The sequence below is a fragment of the Chiloscyllium plagiosum genome, chromosome 22 (genome assembly GCF_004010195.1).
Source record: "Chiloscyllium plagiosum isolate BGI_BamShark_2017 chromosome 22, ASM401019v2, whole genome shotgun sequence".
NCBI lineage: Eukaryota > Metazoa > Chordata > Chondrichthyes > Orectolobiformes > Hemiscylliidae > Chiloscyllium > Chiloscyllium plagiosum.
Window position 1 is genome coordinate 6,289,083 of NC_057731.1, and position 26,791 is coordinate 6,315,873.

Here is a 26,791-nt window from a genome sequence, read left to right on the forward strand (position 1 = left end):
GGGTGGTTCATGTGTAGAATGAACTTCCAGAGGAAGTGGTGGATTGCAGGTACAATTACAATGTTTCATAGCTGTTTGGATAAGTGCATGAGTAAGAAAGATTTGGAAGAATATGGGCCAGGAGCAGACAGGTGGGACTATTTTAGTTTGAGATTATGGTCAGGGTGAACTTAGATTACAACAGGATCTTGACCAGATGGGCCAATGGGCTGAGAAGTGGCAGATGGGGTTTAATTCAGATAAATGTGAGGTGCTGCATTTTGGGAAAGCAAATCTTAGCAGGACTTGTACACTTAATGGTAAGGTCCTAGGAAGTGTTGCTGAACAAAGATACCTTGGAGTGCAGGTTCATAGCTCCTTGAAAGTGGAGTTACAGGTAGATAGGATAGTGAAGAAGGCGTTTGGTGTGCTTTCCTTAATCGTTATTGAGTCCAGGAATTGGGAGGTCAGGGTAGGGTAAATAGGCAAAGTCTTCTCCCAAGGGTTGGGGAGTCCAGAACCAGAGGGCATAGGTTTAGGGTGAAAGGGGAAAGAGATAAAAGAGACCTACGGGGCAACTTTTTCACACAGTGGGTGGTACGTGTATGGAATGAGCTGCCAGAGGAAGTGGTGGAGGCTGGTACAATTGCAACATTTAAGAGACATTTGGATGGGCATATGAATAGGAAGGGTTTGGAGGGATATGGGTCGGGTGCTGGCAGGTGGGACTAGATTGGGTTGGGATATCTGGTCGGCATGGGCGGGGTTGGACCGAAGGGTCTGCTTCCATGCTGTACATCTCTATGACTCTATAACTGGTTGGATCAAAGGGTCTGTTTTAGAGTCACAGATTTTTGTGCTGTATGACTATTTATTAAAATGCTTGTTTCTCAAACAGATTTCTATTTGGATGTCCATAATCTATATCATATGTCTTTCTGTGGAAGGAATTACTGGCATTTTCTGTGACATGCCAACATCTAATCATCTGAAAGGATAATGGAAGAGCTACACTGAAGCAGCATGCCTGATGATGTTGAAAACAAATCAGTGTAATTGCTTTTAAAGCTCGTTTCAAATAACACGATTATGACAAAAATAAGATACGTGGATTATGTACAAAATCTGACCAAGGCTGTACGTGAAATCGCTCGAAAATCCTCCCAGCCACTTTGAAGACCTGGACACCTTAAGAGAGGTTGTGATGTAAAAGTGAGTTATTGCAGGAATTGTTTCGAATTATTCTTTCATTTGTATTGAAGGAAAGAAACAGAATTATCTGAAAGGAGGAATTCAGCTGTTGATGGCATTCAGTGGGCAGGGTGTTTTCAGGAGAATCTGATACGTTCTGATTCACGTTCAGCACTACTGAATCATGTGGCTGTACTGGACATTGGTTAGGCCACTGTTGGAATATTGCATGCAGTTCTGGTCACTTTCCTATCTAAAAGATGTTATGAAACTTGAAAGGGTTCAGGAAAGATTTGCAAGGATTTCAGCTAAGGGAGAGGTTGAATAGGCTGGGGCTGTTTTCCCTGGTGTATCGGAGACTGGGGTGTGACCTTATAGAGGTTTTAAAATCATGAGGGGCCTGGATAGGGTAAATAGGCAAATTCTTTTCCCTGGGGTGGGAAAGTCCAGAACTAGAGGACATAGGTTCAGGGTGAGAGAGGAAAGATATAAAAGAGACCTAAAGGGCAACTTTTTCACACAGAGAGTGGTGCGTGTATGGAATGAGTTGCCAGAGGAAGTGGTGGAGGCTGGTACAATTGCAACATTTAAAAGGCATTTGGATGGGTGTATGAATAAGAAGGGTTTGGGGGGATATGGACTGGGTGCTGGCGAGTGGACTACATTGGGTCAGCATGGACGAGTTGGACTGAAGGATCTGTTTTCGTGCTGTACATCTCTATGACTCTAAATGTTATTTAATTTTCTGGTCTCCCACATTCAAAGCCTTCCATCCCTTTGGTAAATGTACTGCATACTCTTTTGATACACTAATTCTGCTCTTACCACCCCCCTTCCGGGACCAATATCCATCTCTCCCTTTGCTGCCTCCTTCTCTTTCCCTCTCCAGTCTGCCAGCTATTTTCCCTCACTCCCCTCTTTTATTGTTGATTTGTTCTCCAGCCCTGTTCCCCTCCTTTTGGCGAGAACCCCATGATTAATGACTGCTGCTGAAAGTATTTACAAATGGACCTTTAGTTGGGGGAGTGGGGCAGCAGTGAGGTTTGGTGTGGGTTCCTTACTTTCCAATCCTTCAGAAGTTTGATGTAGTGTTTGGAACCAGGTGGATCTTACTGACTATGAGATCCTTGATTGGGTTGTTAACTTGGCCACTCGGAGCCCTAGGCAACAGATATAAACAGAGGATTCGGAATCTCCTCACTTCAGGGACTGACTCTGAGCTGGCTGGCCACAGACAGTGTACCGTATGCAAATAAATAAAGGGTGACTTGGTGATGGGATACCGGTCTCTCTGCAGTTACTTCAGTCACCATTGTACATCACGTCACCTGGAAAGTCTCCAGGTAACACTTGGCTGAGGAAGGGAGTTAATGCCTTTGAGAAAGGGGCACAAAGGGGAAAAGAAACCTGGAAAGCGATGACACCATGTCGAAATGCAGGAGCAGCAGCAGTGGATTCCCTGCCCTGTAAGAAATGGTTAGAGGGAGACCTATGCCACCAAGAACTGGTTACATTTATGTCGTGCCTTCAGAGTCAGAAGAGGTCCAAAAACATTTCATCAGATAAAAATTGACACTGGTCCAAATAAGGAACTGTTAGGAATGGTGAATAAAATTATGGTTGGGGTAGATAAGAAACAAAGTCTTAAAGAAGGATTGAGAGATGGAATTTAACAATTCTTGGCACTGACTCAGAGAGAAGGGTCAGCTGATCATAACAGAATTCAAACCAGAGTAAAACAGCCAAGATTTTTCAGCATAGAAGGAGCCCATTTGGTCCATTGTGTCCATGCCAGCCCTCTAATTCCTTTTGTACTGTTCTTCTTGCTGAAGTGGGTCACAACATTCTTCTTTGCATTAAACGTTATCTGCCAAGTGAACAAAATAAAACTCGCAGCAATTAGCGAAGTTAAACTGAAAGGTTCTTTCAAAAAACTGAGGACTTATTGCGGCCTTTGAATCCACTGCTACTGGTCATAGAGATATACAGTACGCAAACAGACCCTTTGGTCCAACTTGTCCATGCCAACCAGATATCCTAACTTAATCTAGTCGCATTTGCCAGCACTTGACCAATATCCCTGCAAAGCCTTCCTATTCATATACCCATCCAGATGCCTTTTAAATGCTGTAATTGTACCAGCCTCCACCACTTCCTCTGGCAGCTCATTCCATACACGTATCACCCTCTGTGGAAAATGTTGACCCTTTGGTCCCTTTTTACATTTTTCCCCTCTCACCCTAAACCTATGCCCTCTAGTTATAGACTCCCCCACCCCAGGGAAAAGACCTCGCCTACTTACCCTATTCATGCCCCTCATGATTTTATAAAGCTCTATGTGGTCATAGTCCTCTTAAACGCTTTCGGAATGTGAGAGGCAGTGCCTTTGTTGAGTTTGACTCCAAGTAGAACAGCAGTGCTAGTGAACATTGTCACTTGCTGACAGTGAAGAAGTTCCTCTCACTAGTCTTAGATAAGTAGACAGGAAAGAAGTCAATTCCCCTTCTCTGTGAAACATGAACCACTTAGCGTGAGTGCTGGAGTGCCAAAGTGGAATAAACGAGCAATATTGCAGAGGGGGGTAGACTGTTATCACTCCACTATTTCTCGTCTTAGTTGCTGCCGACCTCCCTCCTTGCCTACCCACTCTTGCACAGAGTAATTATTTACCTGGGTTGAACTGTATGATTCTCTCAATAACAGCACTGTTGACTTCTGTCTTTCTACATGTTCCTTTCTCTGTATCTAATAGATTAGAAAGTTTGTGGAGAGCCCTTGCCCTTTCGAATCTGAGCAGCTCTGGGCGTCTGTATATGTGCAGTCCAGTGTGGCTACAGGCCGTTCCATATTTCTCCAGAAGATGTGCTGCTGCGATCTTCCCAGAGTGCAATCTCGAAGCACTCCAGCCATTTATAAGAATTTCCACTTTGGTGCTATTAGTCTCACTATAAATATGCTTGACAAAGTGGCACCTTGTTGAATGTGGTGAAATTGAGTTTTTAATAGTATATTAAGTTCATAATTACTTTGCAAGCCCTGAAAAGCTCATTTTGGATTTGTAACATTTTGTATTTCTTCATCACGTTCAACATTCTGTGCTATAATTTTTTTATTTGAAAGGAGAAAATAATTAGTCATAGAGGTTTACAGCATGGAAACAGGCCCTTCAGCCCAATTTGTCTTTGCTGCCCAGTTTTCACAATTATTCTAGTCCCATTTGCCTGTGTTTGGTCCACATCCCTCCATACCCATCCCATCCATGTATCTGTCCCAATCTTGCTTAAGTAACAGAATTGTTCTCATTTGAAATTGAAAAATAGAATCAAGAGGGTCACCCATTTAAGAATAAGATGAGGAAGAATTTAGTTTTCGGAGGTTGGAGAGTATTTGATAGGGAGTCAATGGCTCGGTGATATTATCTCTAGACTATTACTCCAGAGATCCATAGGTCAAGTTCTGGAGAGTCAGGTTCGAATCACATGATGGCAGCGTTTGATAGAAGTCTGGAATTAAGAGTCTAATGATGACTATGAGACCATTGTTGATTGTCAGGAAAAGCCCATCTGGTTCATAAATGTCCTTAAGGACAATGTTCCTTCCTCCTTTATGCTTTCCTTACTGGATCTGGGCTGCATGAAACTCCAGGCCAACAGCAACGAACTGCCCTCTGGGCAATTAGGAATGAGCAATAAATGCTGGCCTAGTATTTATAAAATTAAAATTAAAATTTTCTTCTCCAGATAGCTCTTCGTTACAGGTCAACTCTAAGCTCTTAGTCCTAGAAATGTACAGCATGAAAACACACCCTTTGATCCAACTCGTCCATGCCAACCAGATATCTCAAATCAATCTACTCCCATTTGTCAGAGGTTAGCCCATAGCCCTCTAAAATCGTCCTTTTCATGTACCCATCCAATTAAATGTTGTAATTGTACCAGCCTCCTCCACTTCCTCTGGCAGCTCATTCCATACAAGCCCATTCTCTGTGTGAAATAGTTGCCCCTCAGGTTCCTTTTAAATCTTGACCCTCTCACCTTAAACCAATGCCCCCAAGTTTGGGATTCCCCTATCCTGGGGAAAAACACATTGGCTGTTTACCCTATCCATACCACTCATGATTTTTATAACCATCTACAAGGTCATCCCTCAGCCTCCAAAACTCCAGGGAAAATAGCCCCAGCCTATTCAGTCTCTCCCAATAGCTCAAAGCCTTGAAATCTTGTTTCAATGATACTGGCTCCTTTTTAACCCTTCCAAGTTGAGTTTAGTTCAAAACTTAAGACTGATTGCGTCGCCTCAAATGATGCTTAACTGAGCCTGCACAGATATGAGAAGGTGGGGCTGCTTTCATCATGTTAACCAAAAATCACAGCCATATATAGTACAGAAGAGGCCAAAAGAAAGGCTCGATAGGCTGGGACTTTTTTCACTGGAGCGTAGGAGATTGAGAGTCAAAACGTGTGGCGCTGGAAAAGCACAGCCGGTCAAGCAGCATCCGAGGAGCAGGAGAGTCGATGTTTCGAACATAAGCTCTTCATCAGGAATGTGATGAAGATTCTTGATGAAGAGCTTATGCTCGAAACATCGACTCTCCTGCTCCTCGGATGCTTGTTGACCGGCTGTCTTTTCTAGTACTACATGTTTTGACTCTGTTCTCCAGCATCTGCAGTCCTCGCTTTCTCCTCGAAGGAGATTGAGAGGTGATCTTATAGAAGTTCATAAAATAATGAGGAGTATAGATAGGGTTGATAGTGGTTTTCATTTCCCTCTGATGGGGGATTTCAACACCGGGGGCACATTTTTAAGGTGAGAGAAGAGAGATTTTAAAAAAGACAGGAGAGGCAAATTTTTTTACAGCGGGTGATTCGCGTGTGGAATGAACTTCCTGAGGAAGTGGTGAATATGGGCACAATTACAATGTTTAAAAGACATTTGGTTAAGTACATGAATAGGAAAGGTTTAGAGGAATATGGGCCAGGAGCAGGCAGGTGGGACTGGTTGGACCAAAGGGTCTGTTTCTGTGCTGTATGATTCTGTTAACCAGAAACCACAGTCATCCAGCACTGAAAGAGGCTATCCAGTTGTGTCCAGTTTCCTTTTTTCCTTTCTCAACTAAAACATACAATTCCCTTTTGAATATTCTGACTGAATCTGCTTTCACTATCCTTTCTGACAGTGTTTTCTAGATCAAAACCTGCCTCATGTAACAATCTCTTATCTGTGCCCTGAGAGTGTTGTGGCCTGTGGGAGCATACAATTGTAAATTTGCATGCCTCATCAGAGTTTGATTTACACTAGACAGAAGGAGATCCTGGAAATTCGACAGTACTTCCTGCCATGACTTTGATTTACATATTTGAAGGAATTGGCTGTTCGAGAGAGAAATTATTATTTTTCTTGAAGTGTAGAATTATCTTGGCTTGCAAAATGATGAAAAATCAGTGTTTCTTAAATTTAAATTGCTCAGGAATTGGCTAAACCTTTCATTTGACAACTCTCTAAGTGACTAATGTCGAAAATCATTTCTGGAAAATGTGCTTCTTTAGGAGGTTATTTCATGTGGGGTGGGGGGATTGGAGTGTCAGACACAAGACCGATGTTTGTTGCCCATCCCTGTGTCCTTGAGCTGTGTGGCTTGTTGAGCCATTTGACAGGCAGTTAAGAGTCAACCACAATACTGTGGAACGAGAGAAATATGCAAGTAGTTGGTAAGGATGACTCATTTCCATAAAATTACATTGATGAACCGGATGGTTTTCCAGAACCGTTGGTGATGGTTGAGATGGTTACCATTACGGACACCAGCTTTGCATTGCAGATGTATTAATTGAATTTCAATTCCACTCACTGTTGTGATAGGATTTGTAGCCATGTCCCAAAGCATTAGTCTGGGTCTTTGTTCCCACTCGACCATTACCCGTTTTCTCCAGACTGTAAAAGTGGTGGTGATTTGGACACACTTCATGCTTCATTAATCCCTTGCACCTAACTCTTGTCATCATGAGAACTGAAGTCTTGGCTGTCCCTGAGTTCCCTTGTGTTGGGTTGGTTGCTGGGGACAGGGTGGCTCTGGGCTGCTGCATATTCTTGCTGCTCATCAGCATTTGCATGTTCCCTGACTTAACTATTCCCATTCACTGCTGGCTGGCCTTCCACACTACCATCTGTAAACCTGAGGCCATCTAAAACTCTGCTGCCCATCTAACAAGGTGGCTTGATGGACCATTCCAGGGGGCAGTGAGGAGCCAACCACATTATTGTGGATCTGGAGTCACATGTAGGTCTTTGGTAAAGGTGGCCGATTTCCTTACAAGGACACTGATGGACAAGACGGGTTTTTGTGACTGTTAGTGGTTGAGACGGTTACTATTTCTCTGAAAGTGGAGTCACAGGTAGACCATGCAATGAAGAATGTTTTTGGCACACTGGCGCCTTCATCAGTCAGGGCATTGAGTGTAGAAGTTGGGAAGTATTGTTGCAGTTATACAGAATGAATGTGAGGCCGCAATTGGAGTATTGTGTTCAGTTTTGGTCACCTTGTTATGGGAAGAATGTTATTAAACTGAATAATAATAATAAACTGAATGCAGAAGAAATTTACAAAGATGTTGACCCTGGACTCAAAGGTCTGAGTTATAGGGAGAGGTTGAACAAGCTAGGACTTTTTTCTTTAGACCATAGGAAACTGAGGGGTGGGGGTGGGGGTGGGAGGTTGGGAGGGTGGAAGGGTGGAAGGTCATGAGATGCAGAGGTAGGCTGAATGCACTCAGTCTTTTTGCCAGGATTGGGGAATTAAGGACGAGAGGGCATCAGTTTAAGGTTAGAGGGGCAAGAATAAAAGGGAACTTGTGGGGCAACTTTCTTAGAGGGTGGTACGCATTTGGAATGAGTTGCTAGCAGAAGTGTTGAAGCGGGTACATTATCAATGTTTAAAAGGCATTGGGACAAATACATGGCTAGGGAAGGATTAGAAGGATATGGGCCAAGTGCAGGGAATTGGGGTTCGCGTGGATGGGCATTTTGGGTCAGCATGGACTAGTTTGGGCCAAAGGGCCTGTCTTTGTGCTTGTGTCTATGACTGTGTGACCATTACCCGTTTACCTGTCAGCGGCCTGGTTAAGCAGTACCCTGATTTTGAAAATTCAATGATTGTTTTCATTGAGTCATAGAGACCTCCTGCACAGAAAAAGGCCCTTTGGCCCACTGCATCCATGCTGGCCAAAAACAACCACCTCATGACTCTCGGACCATTTTCCAGCACTTGGCCCATAGCCTGGTATGCCTTTTGAAATCCTTCCATGACCTCATCTCTCCCTCAATCCCTCTCCAGTCCCATGTCCCTCTGAGATGCTTGGGCTGCGTTAATTCTGACCTCTTGCATTTTCCTAATTCCCCCCTGATAGCCTTCCCCCTTTCTGCTTCACTTGCCTCTTCTAAGACTGTCTTTATCAATCACCTCTTTCACCAAACTTGTGATCAACTGACTTAATATCTCCATATATGATACACACACTGCGTTGGGACGTTTGATTATGGTAAAGGCGCTCAAGAAATATAATTATAGTTAACACTTCAAGGGGCATCTTGTGATTGTGGTTTGCTGTTTGATGTGTTTTGCTATGTTTCTGATGGTCTGTCAGGGGGTGATTAGATGGGGGTGAGATTCGACTGGCTTCAGTTAGATGCCAGATTGTCCACCCTGTGTCAGGACGAGGTGATTTTAACCCAGGATTCATCTACCAGGTGCCACTCTGAGTTCAGACAGAGGAAAATTGAGCGACCAAGATCCAAACCCCTGCCCAGGGGTAAATACAGCACCTCTGGGACTGGGGATCTGAGTGGTGGGTATGGGTCAGTGTTTGTGTGATCGGGTGGGGAAGTTAGGGGCATGGAATAATGCAGGGGAACATGTGGTGTTGGGGAGTGAGTGAGTTGTAGGTTGGGTGGGTGGTAATTGTGAAGAGGGAATGCGTGATTCGGGGAGGGGTTGGGGTTATGTGTGAGGAGTGTATTGAGGGGATAGATAGGGTGGGCGTTGGGGCATTGGGTATTGGGTGGAGTGGGTGTTGGGGCAGTGGAGGGGTGGGCGCAGGATTGGGGGAGAGGGGGTTGGTGCGGGATTGGGGGGGCGGTGGTGGGAGTAGGTGTGGGAGCTGTCATGCATTGTGGGAATGTGGTAGTTGGTTGTCAAGAGAGAGCAGCACAGCCTCTCCTTCTGGTTCAGATCAGGCAAGTTCGTGCTGAAATAAAACCTGGATGTGAGCGACTATGTCTCACTTGGCTCCGTCTGGTGTGAAAACCCCAGCAGCTCACCTGCTTGAGGCTGAATTCCAGTCAGTCACTGGAGCGTGATCCTGTCACCATTGAGTTCCAGCTGCTGTTGAGATGGAGATGATGCCTCAGTCTTTGGCCCAGGGCTAATTTCAAGGATTGAAGTAGGTGACGGCAAAATAACTCCAGAGAGCAAAGCTAACGCAGGGAGGTTTGCAGAGAATCCCCAGAGTGCTGAATGTTCCAGCAAGATCCATGGAGGTAGTGATGGTGAACACAGCTCGTTGAGGTTGTGCCTAACGTGAGGTAAAGCACAAGGACAGAGGCCAGGCACTAAATGTGAAAGACACTTGAACATGAACACCACTACAGGGAGCCCCAGTGATTAGTGACAATTTTCTTTATTCTTTGATGGTGCTAATGTTAATTGGTCCATCCCTAACAGCTCTGAAGATAATAATGGTGAACTGCCTTCTTGAACCACTGCACAAGGATTTGCCTGAATCTCTCTTGAGTCAGCCATGTGTGTGACTGACTGGAAGGATTGGCAGGCTGGCATTTCCCCAGCTGAAACAGGGTGATTTCTGACAGGTTGGCTCATTCTCTTGACGTGGGTGTGTCTGGCTAAGTGAGAGCAATATATTGGCAGTGCACAGTGGGAGATTTCCAGTCAGTATTTAAAAACAAACAGAACAGTCACCAGGTAATAACATTTTGCATGCAGCTTTTTTTTGGGGCCAAATCCATACAATTCTGCTTTACGGAACAGAATGTAGTTCCTCAGCAGTGCCCTGGTACTGGATCCCTCCCTGGCATTCCTAGCGTGCAGATCTCTCTTCAGAGTTGTTGGGAATGGGATCTTGCTGCAGACTCTTGAAGTGTTCAAAATTATAGAGTCACACAGTGATACAGCATGGAAACAGACCCTGCAGTCCAACTCACCCGCACTGACCAGATACCTAAACTGACCTAGTCCCATTTGCCAGCTTTTAGCCATATCCCTCTAAACGCTTCCTACTTGTATACCCTCCAGATGTCTTTTAAATGTTGTAATTGCACCCTTGCATCTCCAACACTTCCTCTGGCAGTTCATTCCATACAAGCACCACCCTCTGTGTGAAAAGGTTAGCCCTCAGGTTCCTTTTGTATCTTTCCTGTCTCACCCTAAACCCTTGCTCCCCACCTCGGGGTGGGAGGGGGGAGAGACCTTGGCTATTCACCCTATCCGTGCGTAGAGTCATACAGCACAGAAACAGACCCTTCAGTCCAACTCATCTGCACTGACCCAGTCTGACTTAGTGCCATTTGCCAGCATTTGGCCCATATCCCTGTAAGCACTTTCTATTCACATACCCAACCAGATGCTTTTTAAATGTGGTAATTGTACCTAGTTGATGAGTTGTTTTTTGAAAGTTGATGAGGTGATGGTTTTGGATAGGCTGTTTGTGTTTACATTGGGTGAGGTACCAGGAGCAGATGAGATGCATCCAAGGAAACTAACAGAAGACGTGGAAGTCGAGGAGGTGCTGGTCATTATTTTCCAGCCTCTCTTCGATGTGAGGGCCATACCAAATGATGAAGGAACTGCCTATGTTACACAAACATAGAAACCGCTGGAGAAACTCAGCAGGTCTGGCAGCATCTGGAGAGCAAGCAGAATTAAGTTTCAAATTTGCTAATTCTTCTTCAGAAACCATTCAGAACCCCTCTGTAATGTTGGCTCTGCTTTCTCTTTCTGGAGATGCTGCCAAACCTGCTGAGTTTCTCCAGCAAATTCTGTTTTCGTTTCACCATCCACAGTATTTTGTTGTATGTTATGCGTATGTTACTCCCGTGTTCAGAAAAGGGTGGAAAGCAATGTTCAGCATCTGCAGGTCCGTCAATTTATTGTGGGGAACCTTCTGGGGAAAATAAGAGAAAAATTAATCATCACTTGAGCAAATGCTGGTTAGTTAACAAATCTGTGCAGCTTTTCTTTTGGGAAAGCCATGTTCATTAACTTGTTGGAGTCTTTTGAAGAGGTAACAGTGTTTTGAGAGGGCAGTGCTGTTGATGTCATCTACGTGGGTTCCTAAAAGATGTTCACTCCAGTATAGCACAACAGACTCATGAGAAGTTAAAGCTGACGCAATAATAGATTAGATTAGATTAGATTACATTACATTACAGTGTGGAAACAGGCCCTTCGGCCCAACAAGTCCACACCGACCCGCCGAAGCGAAACCCACCCATACCCCTACATTTACCCCTTACCTAACACTACGGGCAATTTTAGCATGGCCAATTCACCTGACCCTGCACATCTTTGGACTGTGGGAGGAAACCGGAGCACCCGGAGGAAACCCACGCAGACACGGGGAGAACGTGCAAACTCCACACAGTCAGTCGCCTGAGGCGGGAATTGAACCCGGGTCTCAGGCGCTGTGAGGCAGCAGTGCTAACCACTGTGCCACCGTGCCGCCGTGCCGCCCAATAGGCTTAGTCGCGACAGAATTTGCAGAGTGACCGGAGACAGCGAATCCTGATTAATGTTGGTGAAAAGGATACATTTGCAAACTTTGTGGGTGACAGAAAGCTTGACAGGATTCTAAATTGTAAGGAGGGGATTGTAAAAATTCAAAAGGATGTTGACGAGTTGGGAGAACGGGCAGACAAGTGGCAGGTGAAGTTGAATACAGTGAGTTTTTTTTTAAATTCATACACGGAACAAGGGTGTTGATGCTGGTCAGGCAGCACTTAATACCCATCTCTAATTGCCCAGAGGGCAGTTAAGAGTCAATCACATTGCTGTGGGTCTGATGTCATGTGTCGGCCAGACCAGACCAGTAAGGATGGCAGATGTTCTTCTCAAAAGGAAACCACGTTTGTGATCCAGGTGGGTTTTGCGACAATTGGCGATGGATTCACGGTTATCATTTGACTTTAATTCCAGATTTAATTGAATTCAAATTCCATCATCTGCTGTGGCAGAATTCAAACATATTCGAATAGGTCCCCAGCACATTACCTTGGTCTCTGGGTTAACAGTCCAGTGATAGTATCACTAGGCCATTGCCTGCCAAGTGAAGTGATTCATTATGTTGGGAAGAACATGGATATATGTTGTGAAATAAAGGATACAATAATAATGTGTGTGTGTGTGTGTGGAGGGGGGGGCGGTGGTGGTGGTGGGGTGGGGGGAGGGGTGCAGGAGTGGAGGGCCCTGGATGCATCTGTGTATGGGGGTGGGGGGTGCATCTGTATATAAGGTCTGAGGAAGGGTCACCAGACCCTAACCGTTAACTCTGATCCCTCTTCACAGATGCTGCCAGACCTACTGAGCTTTTCCAACAACTTCTGTTTTTGTTTCTGATTTACAACGTCCGCAGCTCTTTTGGTTTTTATTCTGGAATGTTATGTCTTGCACTGGGTACTTTAGGAAGGATGTGAAAACATCAGAGAGAGAGCACAAAGAGGACTGGTGAACAGTTTTAGGGATGAGGACCTTCAATAACGGAGCTGGATTGGAGAATCTGGCACTGTTCTCCTTTGAAAATAAAAGACTGTAAGGAGATTTGATTGAGGTATTCAAAATCTTGAAGGACCTTAACTCTTGGCCTAGTCAGGTTCCTGAACTCCCATGGCAACCATCCTTAATCTGGACTAGATCCTCATACTCTCTGTAGTTGACATTTGATAATCATTCTAATCATTTTGAACCATATGTGAGCTATAAAGAGAAAAACATGCATTTCTGTTGTGACTTTCATAACCTCAAGATATCCCTGAACTTTATAGTCCAAGAAATCAAGCTGCAGATAGAGGCATTCAGCCCAGTGAATATGCACTGACCTTCAAAAGAGCATCCCATCCTATCTCTGCATTTACCATAGTTAAACTCCCTAGCCTGCACATCCCTAGACACGCCTTTTATATCCATCTGAGAGGAGGGAAAGGGACTCTACAGGTGACATGGTAGATCAGTGGTGAGCACCATTGCCTGAAAGCACCAGGGACCCAAGTTTGATTTCACCGTCTGGTGACTGTTTGAATGGAGTTTGCATATTCTCCCTGTATCTGCGTGGATTTCCTCCCACAGTCCAAAGATGTGCAGGTTAGGGTGGATTGGCCAGGGGCAATGCAGATTTACAGGGATAGGGTAGAGGGGTGTGTCTGGGTGGGATGCTCTTCAGATGGTCGGTGTGGACTTGTAGAGATTCTTAATTCTAATCTCACATACAATTTTTAGTGTTTTAGACAATGAGGCATTCTAGTTGCTGACTGGGATTTGAACCCAGAGAATGGGTGTTACCCATTGAGGTACATGTGATGACCAGTATAAAGGGATGTGGCAGTGCACATTTTCAGGCCTTTTGTAGGTTGAGTGAATGGGCACTGATCTGTAGGAATAGGGAGATGCTGGTAACAATTGGGTGAACCAAAGGGAAGAGTTGTCAAGAGAGAGTCAATGTCCTGTCGAAAGGAAGGGCTTTCAGGAGGTATCAGCACCAAAGCCATTGTTGGAGTGTTCTGACTAAACTGAGCTTGACAGAAACAGTACTGCACATTGGAAATCTGAGACAGAAAGGAGAAAATGCTGACAAACGCCCAGATGTGACGAGAGACAAAGAGTGAATGATTTAGGGTGATGAGCTTTCAATCATAGTCATACAGCACAGAAAGGGACTCTTTGGTCCAACTGGATCACCCCTGACCATAATCCCAAACTAAATCAATCCTACCTGCTTGTGCTTGGCTCATATCCCTCCAAACCTTATTCATGTACTTATCCAAATGTCTTCTAAATATTGTAATTGTACTCATTCCTATCACTTCCTCAGGAATTTCATTCCATCCACGAGGCACTTGCTGTGTAAAACTAAACTAGATCCGTCCAAACATTTCTTATTCATGTACTTATCTAAATGCCTTTCAAACACTGTAACTGTACCTGCATCTTCCACTTCCTCCGAACGTTTTTTCCACACAAAAACCAAAACAAATTGCCCCCCGTGTCTTGTTTAAATCTTTCTCCTCTCACTTTAAAAATATGTCCCCTAGTCTTGAAGTTTTCCACGCTAGGAAAAAGACACCTGCCATTCAGCTTATCTATACCCCTCATGATTTTATAAAGCTCAATAAGGTCACCTCTCAACCTTCTACACTCCAATGAAACATTCCTAGCCCTACCCAACCTCTCCTCATAACTCAAACCCTGGTTAATCTTTACTGACTCTCTCTACCTTAATAATATCCTTCCTATAACAGGGCAACCAGAACTACATACAATAGTGGAGAAATGGCCTTACCAACATCCTGTACAACCTCAACATGACATCCCAACTCCGATACTCAACGGTCTGAGCAATGAAGGCAGGTGTGCTAAATACTGCCTTAACCACCTTATCGACCTGTGATTAACTTTGAAGCGAGCTGAAGAGGTGAAAGTAAAGGCCTGTGGTAGTGAGTAGTGATGGAGAAAGGCTAGTGAATGCTCCAGGGTTATCTTGGAGTCGTCTGAAACGATAAATGCTATGTCGTTTTTTTTAAATTCATTAATGAGAAAAATATTGGAATTAGGCACTGAGATGTGTTTGACTGGGCAGGAACTTGCGTGATGTAACATCTAGGCATTTGTTCAACCATAGTTGGCAGTCCCGAGCGAGAGTCATTAAGTGACAGAAATGACGAGGGAGGTGATAATGAGAGCAAGCCGAGGTTTTTCGCTGACATTCTTGCCTGCGCTTGCGTTCTGAGCTCAGGATCCAGAATGCAACTCCAAATCTCAACCCATCCAGCTCCTGTGATGGGAGCTAACCTCCTAAAGTTACCAGAGAGCGGCCTGGCAGCTGCCATGTTAGAATTGGAGCCTCAGTGGGAGGAGCCATTTCTGAATCGGTGGGGGAGGGGGGAAGTTATTGCTTACAACAACAAAAGGAGTGTTTAAGAAAGTAAAAATTGGTGGCAGCACGAGGCACTTGCTGTGTAAAACTAAACTAGGTGGCAGCACAAACAATACAAACAAGCATTGATGGGGTAGTTGGGAAAGATTATCGAAAGCTTAGCCTTAAGAGGTAGATTTTTAGCAGCTTCTGGAAAGAGGAGTTGGGGTAGGTTACGGGAAGTGATCTACGGTGGGGTTTCCAAAGCTGACGACCGTGGCCTTTGAAAGCATGGCTGCCTGGAGTCGAGTAAGTAAAATCAGAGTGCAGAACTCCTCAAAAATCCAAACAAAATAATTGTTTCTGCTGGTGTGTACTATTTGGCTTGGTTGAACAGGATTGTGTAGATTTAGCTCGTTATGATGAGGGAGAAATCAAAACTCTCACACTGTCGGAATCACAGGATTGTAATGGCGTAGAAGGAGGCCATTCAGCCCATCATGCCTGCATCAGTTCTGTTACCCAGTGCCAATCTCCTGTCTTTTTCACATCTCCTCACACACCATTACTATCCACAAATCATCCAATACTCCCCTTGACTGTCTCAATTGAATCTGCCTCCACCATATTTCCAGGCAGTGCATTCATTCCACACCCTAACTACTTGCTGGGTGAAACAGTTCTTTTTCTCTCACATCACCCTGGTTTCATTTGTACATGGCTCTTTCAATCCATGTCCTCTCCTTCATATTTCTTTGACAAGCAGGAACAGTTCACCTCCCCCACCCTGACAATTCCTCTTTGCCCAGCCTGCTCAATATTTAGAAAACTTCTCTCTGCCTCCTTCTCTCCAAGAACAAATGCAATTGCTTCAGGCTATCCTCCTAACTAAAGTTTCCCATCCATGGAGCCTAGCCAGTGTTGGCCCTCGTCTCATGAACAAATTACAAAGAAATCCATGCCAACCCATGTAATCTAGTGTCCTCTATCCACCCGCCATCACATCTCCTACATTGGCACATTGACTTGGACTCGATTTACCACCCCCTGAGAAAAAGAACAGGAAATGACATAACCACAGGAAATGGCATCACCAACCCAAAGAAACCCAAACATATAAATAGAAAGCAGGAATCATCAATACTGCTTCGCCTGGAGGCCCACTGAAAATGTTACCTAGTATGGTGATGAAATGTCTGAAAATGAACCTTCCAACTCAGCGACCAAACCTACATCCAGAGCCTCAACCTGAGCTACAAATCTTCTCAAAACTCGCTAGTCCCCCTGCACCCTGTGCCAACTTGCTCTCTATTTACAACCACCACCCTTTCCCCTTCATCTACCATGCTAACTAATTGAGTATCCACAGGTAGCTATGCACATCGCTGAGAAAATATATTTCAATTGAAGTTCTACATTGAGACTACACTCTATTGAGAAAAGTACTCCTATCCATAAAAACATAGTGACATTTATTGTGACTTGCTGATAGGTCTGGACTCCTGCTGTTACTTTGAGAGTTGCTTGACAGCTCTTGATAGATGGGATGGTTCCAAGGGATTTATGCACTTTTTCATGTCCAATGTTCACATTAAAAGTCTCACATCCCTACCCCCACCAGGATCCTGACGAGTCTTCCCTCTAAGCTGTGCAGTCACTTGGGGGTTCCAGGTGAACACCTTAACATCTGGTGCAAGAAAAACAAAGGGTCATGCAGATCCTGACTCCCACCCCCAAGGTATCCCGGAACCATATCCACTGAGGTGCCTCAGTTCTCCAAATGGATACCCAGACGATCCAAATAAAATGCACTCAGAACAGAGCTGTTCTTACCTGATCTAATCTCCTCAGTCTGGATTTCAGGCACTATGAGCTACAAAGTCAAATTTGATCATTTAAGTGACCAGCTACTTCCAGGAACTATTTGTGTGAACCACAGACTGTCTCTACTATCATGAGAAATGCTGGCAAGGGGTTGGGACTTGAGGTTCTTGATTTCTTCAGGTACCTTTTCCACAGCGGAGACACTCCATCAAGGTAAAGAATCTGTTTCACACTCATCCGTGTGCTATCTCTCACACTTGCTCTCACACACTTGCTCACTTTTACTGATACACCTTCAGCTCCTCTCTCTCTCCCTCAATCTCATACACACTCAAACGCTCACTCGTGCACAAATACACTCACTCATACTCAACTGATTCTCCCACTTTCACTCTCTCACACTTGCTGTGTCTGGCGCACATTCAGACTCTCTATCGCTCACCTGCACTCATTCTCTCAACTCATACTCTCTTACTCACTCACATGTTCTCTTTCACTCTCACATTTGCTCGCTCACGAACACAATTCATTTGGTATTTGATGTAACATGGAAGATGACGAAGCACTCTTGCCGTTGTCAGGTTAATGTATCATTGGTGTTGTAACTGAGTGACTGAGCTGGGTTTATGATTGTTACTCCTAATTCCTCTGTCAACAGGACAAAGCTGAACTCGAGCTGCTCAAACTGCTTTGGCATGGTTCCATTGCTGGCTCATGTGTCCATTTCTCTATACAGGTCAGTGATATATCTACAGAGATCACTGCTGGCTGGAATGTGTGGTGCCACTTTCATATTAAAAATGGAATAAAGATTAACAATTTCTGGCACTCTTACTTATTTGGATTTTAATCTTCTTCATCTTCGTTTCATGGAGTGAACTAGGTTTTAACCATTAGTGGCCCATCAGTGCGATTCTTCCAAATGATGAGGAGGGGAGTGACACAGCCTGTCTTTAGATAGGATGATGTACGAGTAGAGGCATTTGATATTTCCATTAAATTGCCAAATATTAGCAACTGTTATTTCTCTAAAACCTTTCTTTCCTTAACCCTACCTGCAGCCAACAGTGCGTACCCTGTTCACGTCGTCTGTGACACAGTAGAATGGTTTCGCCTTCAGTTTGCTGATGCAGGCAAAATGGGGAGAAACACCCTTTCTTCCATGAAGCAAGGACCACACTCCGAAAGCAAATGAAGAATCCCAGGCTCCTGTAAACAGCCTCTCTCAACAAAAACCTGCAAATGGAAAGCAGTGACCATTTAAAAGGCTCTTGTGTTGGGTGACAATAGAGGCTTTACTGTTTATCCTTTGGCAGGAGCTGATTTTTCCCTTTTATAGCCCACAAGAATCTTACTGTGTCTAACGCCTTGAAGCACAAATACCTCCTGCTGCCCCCACTCTCTTTGATATCCCTGTCCCCTGCTCCTGTCTGCTGTGCTCTCTACCCTTTATATTCCAAGGAGAGAACTCCATTTTCTGGCCACAGGTATTACTACATCCCGGATCTATGCAGGCTGCTGTGTGTATTTCTCTCTCTCTCCCACCTATCATGAATATTCAAAAGCTGCAGTCAGCAGCACCAAGGACGCAGGTGGTAAAAAAAAATACAATCATATAATTTGTGGCTCTCAAAGAAGGGACACTAAAACAGATGGTGTCAGTTTAGAGAAAAGAGGGTGTTTTTTGTTTAGTTTTCTTTTGCTCTTTGCCTTGTCCATATAGCTCTAGGGAACTTAAGCCTAGCGTTTGTGATGTGAGCCTGTGTGATTACATATTTAGATCTGCCGTGCAGTGCTCAGTAATGAGCAGTCCTGGAGTGCAAGCTTTGCTACACAGTTAACGTGAGCAATGCGTGCGAGCAGCAAGATTGCAGGGACCTGTCAGATTCGGGGAGAATGTAGGTTCTTCGGTTCTCCCCCCCCCCCCCCCAAATTCACTCGACATTGCACCGTTTGGCCTGTGTTGCGGAGGGTGGAGGGGTGGTAAATGTAAATGTCATTTCACCCTGGCCTCTGTCTGCATCAGCAGTGTAGAAAGACCCGTTCCACTGCATCGCAGGTTTGTGCTGTATCCCAATGCATGTTTGCCTGCCTGTTTAAGTCAGCAATAAAATGATTCTGTGAGATGTGAGGAGTTAATAATGTGTGGACACTTGACTATTGCTCTGTTTTAGTGCGGCGTCAGTTTGTACATCTCCTGATGTAGCTATTACCCCTGTCAGGATCTCCCTCTGTCTCCCCCTTTCACTGAAGTCACTTAGGCACTTCCAGTTGGTAAGCAGGAGATACAGTCTATCTATGATTCTGCCTTCACTATCCCAGCTGACTTCTTCACTACATTAATGCATCAGAATGGCTGCACTCTTTGAAGGCTTCTTCCTTCGAGATGTGCAGAGGTAGATAAAGCCAGTCAACGCACAATGTCTCACAATCCCCTGCATTTGTCTGGTGATCATTTGCCTTCTCTGGTTTTAATTCTTCATCGGTGACTGCAAGCACAGAGACAAAAATCACTGAAGACTGGTTTTACGAGATTGCCAGGGATTGTACCTACACTAAGCTGTCACATTTGGTCAGATATTACCGGTACCCAGGATGGCCCATGCTGCATCTCACATCAAGAAAAACCGGGAATTGGAAGCTGCGACCGAGGATGAGAAAGTCGTCAAAAAACACCGAAAACGTTCGCGGGATCGAAAGAGAAAGGTACCTTGAGAAATTTGTCCATCGGCACATTCCATTGTTCTGATTCTGTTGCACTGAGCGTGTAATTAAATACCCATTGTCAAGTCAGTGCAGAGGGAGCCTCTGTACTTCTGAATGTGGCTGGCTACATAAATAAATGGTAGTTGATTTCTTCCAATTGCTGGAGTTTGCAGTGCTTTGTTTGCAGATAATTTTTCCGTGTTAAATTCCTCACAGTGGACTGCAGTGTTGGTGCGGGATGTGCTGCTTTAGGGAAGAGGGAGCCTGTATCAGGGTGGATTTTAATTTCCCTGATACAGGAACCATTTGGTGCTGCAATATATGTTTTGTTTTTCACATACATCTGCTCCAGATTTTTGAAACTGGCTTCCATTCATACTATGGGACATCCCAAATGTGCAAGTGCCCAGGAGTCAAATCATGATGCATCTTTTGAGATTATTATGCAATTAAATTCTCTCTCTCTCACTCACTCTCTCTCTCTCACACACACACACACACACACACACACATACACACACACACACACACACACACACACACACACACACCAGTGCCTCTTAATAAGAACAATTGGAAGAGCATACAACAATGCTTACTGATAGATGTGACCATTTAGTTTATTGCCCCCATGTTAAGCAATACAAGGCTGCTTCTATTTTGGGGAGATAATTAGCAATAGACACATTGTGTTCTATGTGACCTTAACCCATGCACTCCCGCAGATATCTCCTGCTGTGCGTAGAATTTAGGAGCTTTGTCATTTGACGTTTTCATTGTCTGGTAGTTATATTTGAATACCCAGTCTTTTGCTTCTAGTTATTGCAACTCTGCAGTTATCCATTTGAAATAGTTTATGGTAATGATATTGTTTTAGAATTGTAGTCTGATTTTTGAAAACTGGGTCCCATTTATCTAACTCCAGGTTGGCTGGATTAGGTATAATCGATGTGAATGTTGTGATATAATTCAGCAGGGCTGGACCTCTCCACTGCATTGCTTTGTCTCCTCTCCTTCACATGAAATAATGATGGTTTGTACCTGAGCCCCAATGCACCCACCGTGAAATGAGATGGAAACATCACAGTGATATCTGCAGAGCGTGCCATCTTCTCTCTCTCTCTTTCTCTCCCTCTCATCTGGCTTTATTGACCTCAATAACAGTCGCACTTAGACGGAACACACCTTTTGCCTCATGAGCAATGAGGAGAGATGTTGCTACATCAGTGGCCATTTCGAAGAGAATTCCAAATGACAGGGGCGTTTTAGGTCTGAGTGTCATTTTCTTTTCGTCTAAGTGAAAGTTACGCACAACCAAAGACGCCCCTGTGTGTTCTAGCATTCTGTTCCACTCTGGTGGAAATGAGCAGCGGAGTCAAGAATATTGTGCAGTATCCTCAATCCTGTTGGTTAGAGGTCATTGGCTACTCCCTGTGTTGTAAATTCTTTTTTGTGGTTACCTTGCTGTGGTGTGTGAATGTAAACGAGATTTGGTTTGTGAGATTCGTTGCTGCATTTCGTGTTATCATGGGCTTTTGGACTGCCAAAATGGAACCAGTCTTATTTTTAGCTTTAGGAGGCGGGAATGTGTACAGTTGGCCACTGGTTGATTTGGAAGGGATTTGATGCAGAGCTGGAGGCAGGGCCAATATACTTGTATTCTTTGTGTTTGCACATGAGGTGCTGTCACTGTGTTCTTGCATGTACAGACGACAGGGGGATGTTTTCTTGGCAAATCAGCCCAAATAGAAATAGTGCTGTAACTAGTTGTTAAAGGCGCATTTCTTCAAGGGGAACTGTTGTAGTCTGTCCTTGTTCTTGGCGCATTTCCACTACACATCTAACACAGTTAGATAAGTGCTTTATTCTGGTGTGTGTCTGCCCCCATTGAACATTTCCCTGCTTTTACACAAACTTATAAACTGGAGAATGCAGCCCCTTTATTGTCTTGCCCAGTACACTGCACATTCTATTTCCACAGAGACCCCGATCTTCCGTTGTAATGTAGCACCCACGATGTCCTGTACCTTACCATTGTTACACTCCTATTGTCAAGGCCCTCATGGTTTTTTGCCATATATTTTGCATTGCATTGACAAAAGTTTGTTCTGGCCAAGGACTAATGTGAAAGCCACACTGAAATACAGCTGTCTGACAACCTTCTACATTATCAAATGTGTATAAAGTCAACAGGTTTTGATTAGATTAGATTAGATTACTTAGATTAGATTACTTACAGTGTGGAAACAGGCCCTTCGGCCCAACAAGTCCACACCGACCCGCCGAAGCGCACCCACCCATACCCATTCCCCTACATTTACCCCTGCATCGAACACTATGGGCAATTTAGCATGGCCAATTCACCTGACTTGCACATTTTTGGACTGTGGGAGGAAACCGGAGCACCCGGAGGAAACCCACGCAGACACGGGGAGAATGTGCAAACTCCACACAGACGAGGCGGGAACTGAACCCGGGTCTCTGGCGCTGTGAGGCAGCAGTGCTAACCACTGTGACACCGTGCCGCCCTAAAAAATGGATAGGGCGTACCCAGGCAAAAAAATGGATAGGTGTAAGAAAATTATCTGATGCAGGAACCTTATATTGCAGCAGATTACTGTATGACAGCAATGCACCAAAGTGGTAGATTTGTATATTGGGCATTTGGTTTGCTAAATGTTTTCCCTTCCAGCTTGGAGGAGTTATAGACTGGTGTCGCCTCAATAAAGGCCATCATGTGTCTCCTGTCATTCTGGTAGAACTGAGGATCTGAAGCAGGGCGGTGTTTCCCCCCCCCCCCAACTCCTCTCAATGGGAATATCATTCGCTTCAGGAAGAGAAATTTGAGGCAGATAAACTTATAGCCGTATAATTGGATGAGCGTTATGAAGAATCTGTGCTCACTGGTTTCAGTACGGTTGGATTTGTACCATCACACTTCTGTGACCTCATCAGCATTTACAAACAAGACAGGCACTAGAGATGTGGGGTTTAAAGAGAAAACAAGGGAATGTAACCTGTTTGGGTTTTAACACCATACGATGATGTTAGGAAAGGGCAAATACTTGAAATGTTGTCAAATCTGCACTTTATTTGGCTAAATTGCAACCAGTCAAATGGAAAATAATCAATATAAAGTTTAATTGGGGATACAGGGGATGATATTGGTGCTGGTCATTGAGAAGATCACCAATATCTACTGTCTTTGTTAGCTTCTGACTTCGAATCATAAAATAGAATAGAATCGTAGAATCCCGACAATGCTGAAAGAGGCCATTTGCCCCATCAAGTCCACACCGACCCTCTGAAGAGCACCCAACCCAACCCAATCTTCTACTATGCAATCGTTTCTTCCCCCAAGCCATCAGGTTCCTTAACATTGTACGATCACACTCCATTCCACTTGCAATTTTTGGACGACTTTTTGAATTGCTGCAAAAATAATGTTTTATTAATGATCATTCATTGTTAACAGCATGGGTTCAATTCCCATCACTGGTTTGAGGTTACCATGAAGGACTTGCCTTCTCAACCTCTCCCCTTGCCTGCGGTCTGGTGGCCCTCAGGTTAAAACACCATCAGTCGCTTCTCTCTCTAATAAGAGAGCAGCCCCTATGGTCTAGTAAGACTATGGCGACCCAAATTCATTGGTGCATTGTAATTTGTCCACCACTGTGGCTGTTGTTTTGTCTTGTCAGGAATTATTGTGCTGTCTTGCATGTTTTGCACTTTTCTATGCACTTTATGCTGCCCTGTGTATGACTGCACTCTTGTGTAGTCTGTGTGTTCACATAGCTTCTTAGTCATAGAGGAACACTGTCTCATTTTTATTGTACCAGCTGTATATGGTCGAAATGTCAAATGAAGCTTCTCTCCTCTCTCCTCTCTACTCTCCTCTCGACTTGACACTCGACACTCTGTACTCTATCCCTGTAACCTTGCATTTCCCACGGCTTACCCATCCAGCCTGCATATCCCTGGTCACTATGGGGCCATTTAGCATGTCAGCTAATCCAACTAACCTGCACATATTTAGACAGTGGGGGGAAACTGGAGCATCTGGAGGAAACCCACGCAGGCATGAGGAAAATATACAAGCTCCATGTAGACAGAAGCCCGAGGCTGGGATTGAACCTGTGTCCATGGCACTGTGATCGCTCTGATGGACTGCTGTTCACTTCCCACCTCCAAACCTCAGCAGTCTGGATCTGAGCTCTCACCATCTGGTTCTGCCATCAACCTCCTGCTCACTAACAGCCATCAGCTCCCACTCTCCCTCTCCTCTCCTTAGCTTCATAGATTCATAGAAGCCCTACAGTGCTACTTATGCTGTTTTATTTGAGATCACCATCCATCTGGGAGATCGCCCTTGTCTATTCCTGCTGCCAGTCGCCCCTTCCCCTTCCAAGCCGCTGTGTCTGTGACTCTCAGACACCATGTTTTTTTTTCCATTTGGTGCTCTCAGGACTTCCTGTTCTCTTTCCTGGCAGACTCACCTCCATCTCTCCCTTCACCACACCCCCCACCCCATTCTCTCTCTCGCTGAAATAAATGACCAGATTGTTTCAATCTCTTAAACACTTTCTCTGTTCTTACCACGAAAGCTCACTGGTTTCAGGTGCTGGCCTTTTCCTGTTACACCACACATCCATCACAGTCAGCCTCTGCATTGGTGTCGGTTCATTGTTCCTTGACGTTGCCAAGTTTCTGCGGTTCCTAACTCTGGGGCTCTTGTGGTACAGCGGTAATGTCCCTGCCTCTGAGTCTGAAGGCCCAGGTTCCCAAGTCCTACTTGCCCTGGATGTGTCCTCCCTCATGTGTCTGAACATGTTGTTTGAATTAACCATAACACAGTCGATGTCACAATCATCTTTTTGAGTCTTCCTTTCCACTAAATACTTTTCCATCAAGTAACGCTCCACTTCATCCACTTACTCCAACGGCAACTAGACTGTTGCTGAATTTCTATTTCTGTACTTCCGTTGTTTGCCACCACTGACCCCAGACACTTAAAACTATTCACTTACCCCAAGGCTTCACCTTTAATGTTGTCCCCCTCCCTAGGCTGAGGCTAACAGTCTATCTATTGGTAACTGGCCAAAGAATGCATACCTTTAAAATTCACACTTGGTTTGGTTTCCTGCATAGCTTCAACTTCTATCTTTCTATAAACTTCACTTGCCCTGCAACCACCTGAAATCTCTGCGCTCCTTGAATTCTGATTTGACTTCTCCCCGATTTGACTTATTACAGTCTTTTGTGATTTCATTTAATTTATCATTGTCACGTGTACCTCAGTACAGTGAAAAAGTTTTGTTTTGTGAGCAGTTCAGGCAGATCATAACATACAAAGATCACAGGGTGATAGAACAGAGTGAGGAATATAAAGTTACGGCTGCACAGAAGGTGCAGAATAAGCAAGATCACCGTTAGATTTGAAATTTGAGAGATTCGTTCAGACCTCTAATAAAGTTAGGCCTTTGGCTGAGAGGGCCTCAAACTCTGGAATTGCCTGCCCAAAACCCCTCTGCCTCTCCATGCCTCTCCCTGTCCTCCTTTAAGGTACTCCTTAAAACTTAATTCTTCTGAATAACTGTTTGATCAACTGCCATAATAGCTCACCCTTCAGGTCATTGTCAAATTGTTTTGTCTGATTTACACTCTCTTGTGATAGGACATTTTATCATAGAATTTTACAATACAGCAGGAGGCCATTTGACCCATGTGTGTCTGACCGACTCCTGAAAGAGCTACCCAGCTAGGCCCATTCACCAACTCTATCTCCGTAGCCCTGTAACTTCATGGCTTCCAAATATGTGTCCAGCTGTCTTTTGAAACCTATTATGGAATCTGCCTCCACAACTCTCCCAGACAGCACAACCCAAATCCTAACAGCTCTGAGTAAAGACACTTCCCCTCATCTCGCTCGTAGCTTTCTTGGTGACAATTTTGATATTGTGACCCCCTAGCTACTTACATGCCAATTGGTAGAAACAGAATATCCTTCTCTACCCTGTCAAGACCAGTTCCAAATTTTGAACGCCTCAATAAGGTCACCTCTTCATCTTCTCTACTCCAAGGAGAATAAGGCCAATTTCTCTAATCTTGCCTTGTATCTAAAATTCCTCATTCCTGGTTGCATTCCAGTAAATCTCCGTTGCACTCTCTCTCTCTCTCTCGAGGGCTTTAACATTCTTAAGTAACGTGCCCAGAACTGAATTTTATGATTGTAAAGATGCTGTAGAAATGCAGATTGTGGTAATGTGCCTTTAAATATAACTGTACACTCATAAACCAGATCAGTTGATTCGGGCAATTTTAACCATCCATTTTAAACAAAACAGCCATTAAAATTAATGAAGTTTCAGCTGATTTCTTTCTTTAGTGCAATAAATGAATAAGTGATGCCTAATAATTGAAAAGTGGGAAGATAGTTGTGTTGTTTACCTAAGCATCCATTCTATTTGGAAACTGTAATCCAATGGATTTAAGATGTGGAGTAGATGAAGCCTTGAGTGATCCCATGGTGAATTTAACATAAGTAGAGGGAGGATATTCTCTCCCCTCTTGGTGTAGAAGACCTTCTTCAAAGAGCAGGGTTCCTGCTACCTCAGTGGTAGCTCTAGCTGGTGGCCTAGAACCATGTCACCTCCATACAATTTCACCCTATGGGTCAGGCTAGTCCTCATTAGCTAACTGCATTACAGAGCCAATAACTTAAGTGAGCCCAATACACGTTTGGATATATTCCTGGAAGGCAAAAAGATTGGTATGGAGGTAATCCACCCATCTGTATTTTATTTTCAGTTGTTCATGGGATACGGGCATTATATATTTTTTTCAAATATATTTTTGTTAAAAAAAAAGAATTTTTTTCATTTGAATATTACAACAAATACAAAACCAAACAATTCAAACCAATATTTAAGAACAAACCCACTAATTACATAAATAAATAA

General features: G+C 44.2%; 1 protein-coding gene across 5 annotated transcripts in view; it reads left to right on the forward strand.

The window, feature by feature from the left end:
- The window catches only part of ank3b (ankyrin 3b), a 737,210-nt gene that overhangs the window by 318,796 nt on the left and 391,623 nt on the right, over positions 1-26,791 (forward strand). For 3 of the 5 annotated variants that reach the window (XM_043712328.1, XM_043712333.1, XM_043712334.1), the window contains exon 1: positions 19,436-19,832. The exons of the other annotated variants lie outside the window; for them this stretch is intronic. In XM_043712328.1, the coding sequence (XP_043568263.1) occupies positions 19,722-19,832 (111 nt within the window). In that variant the 5' untranslated portion in view covers positions 19,436-19,721. Of the gene's footprint in view, positions 1-19,435; positions 19,833-26,791 lie in introns of those variants that run through there. 5 annotated transcript variants of the gene reach the window in all.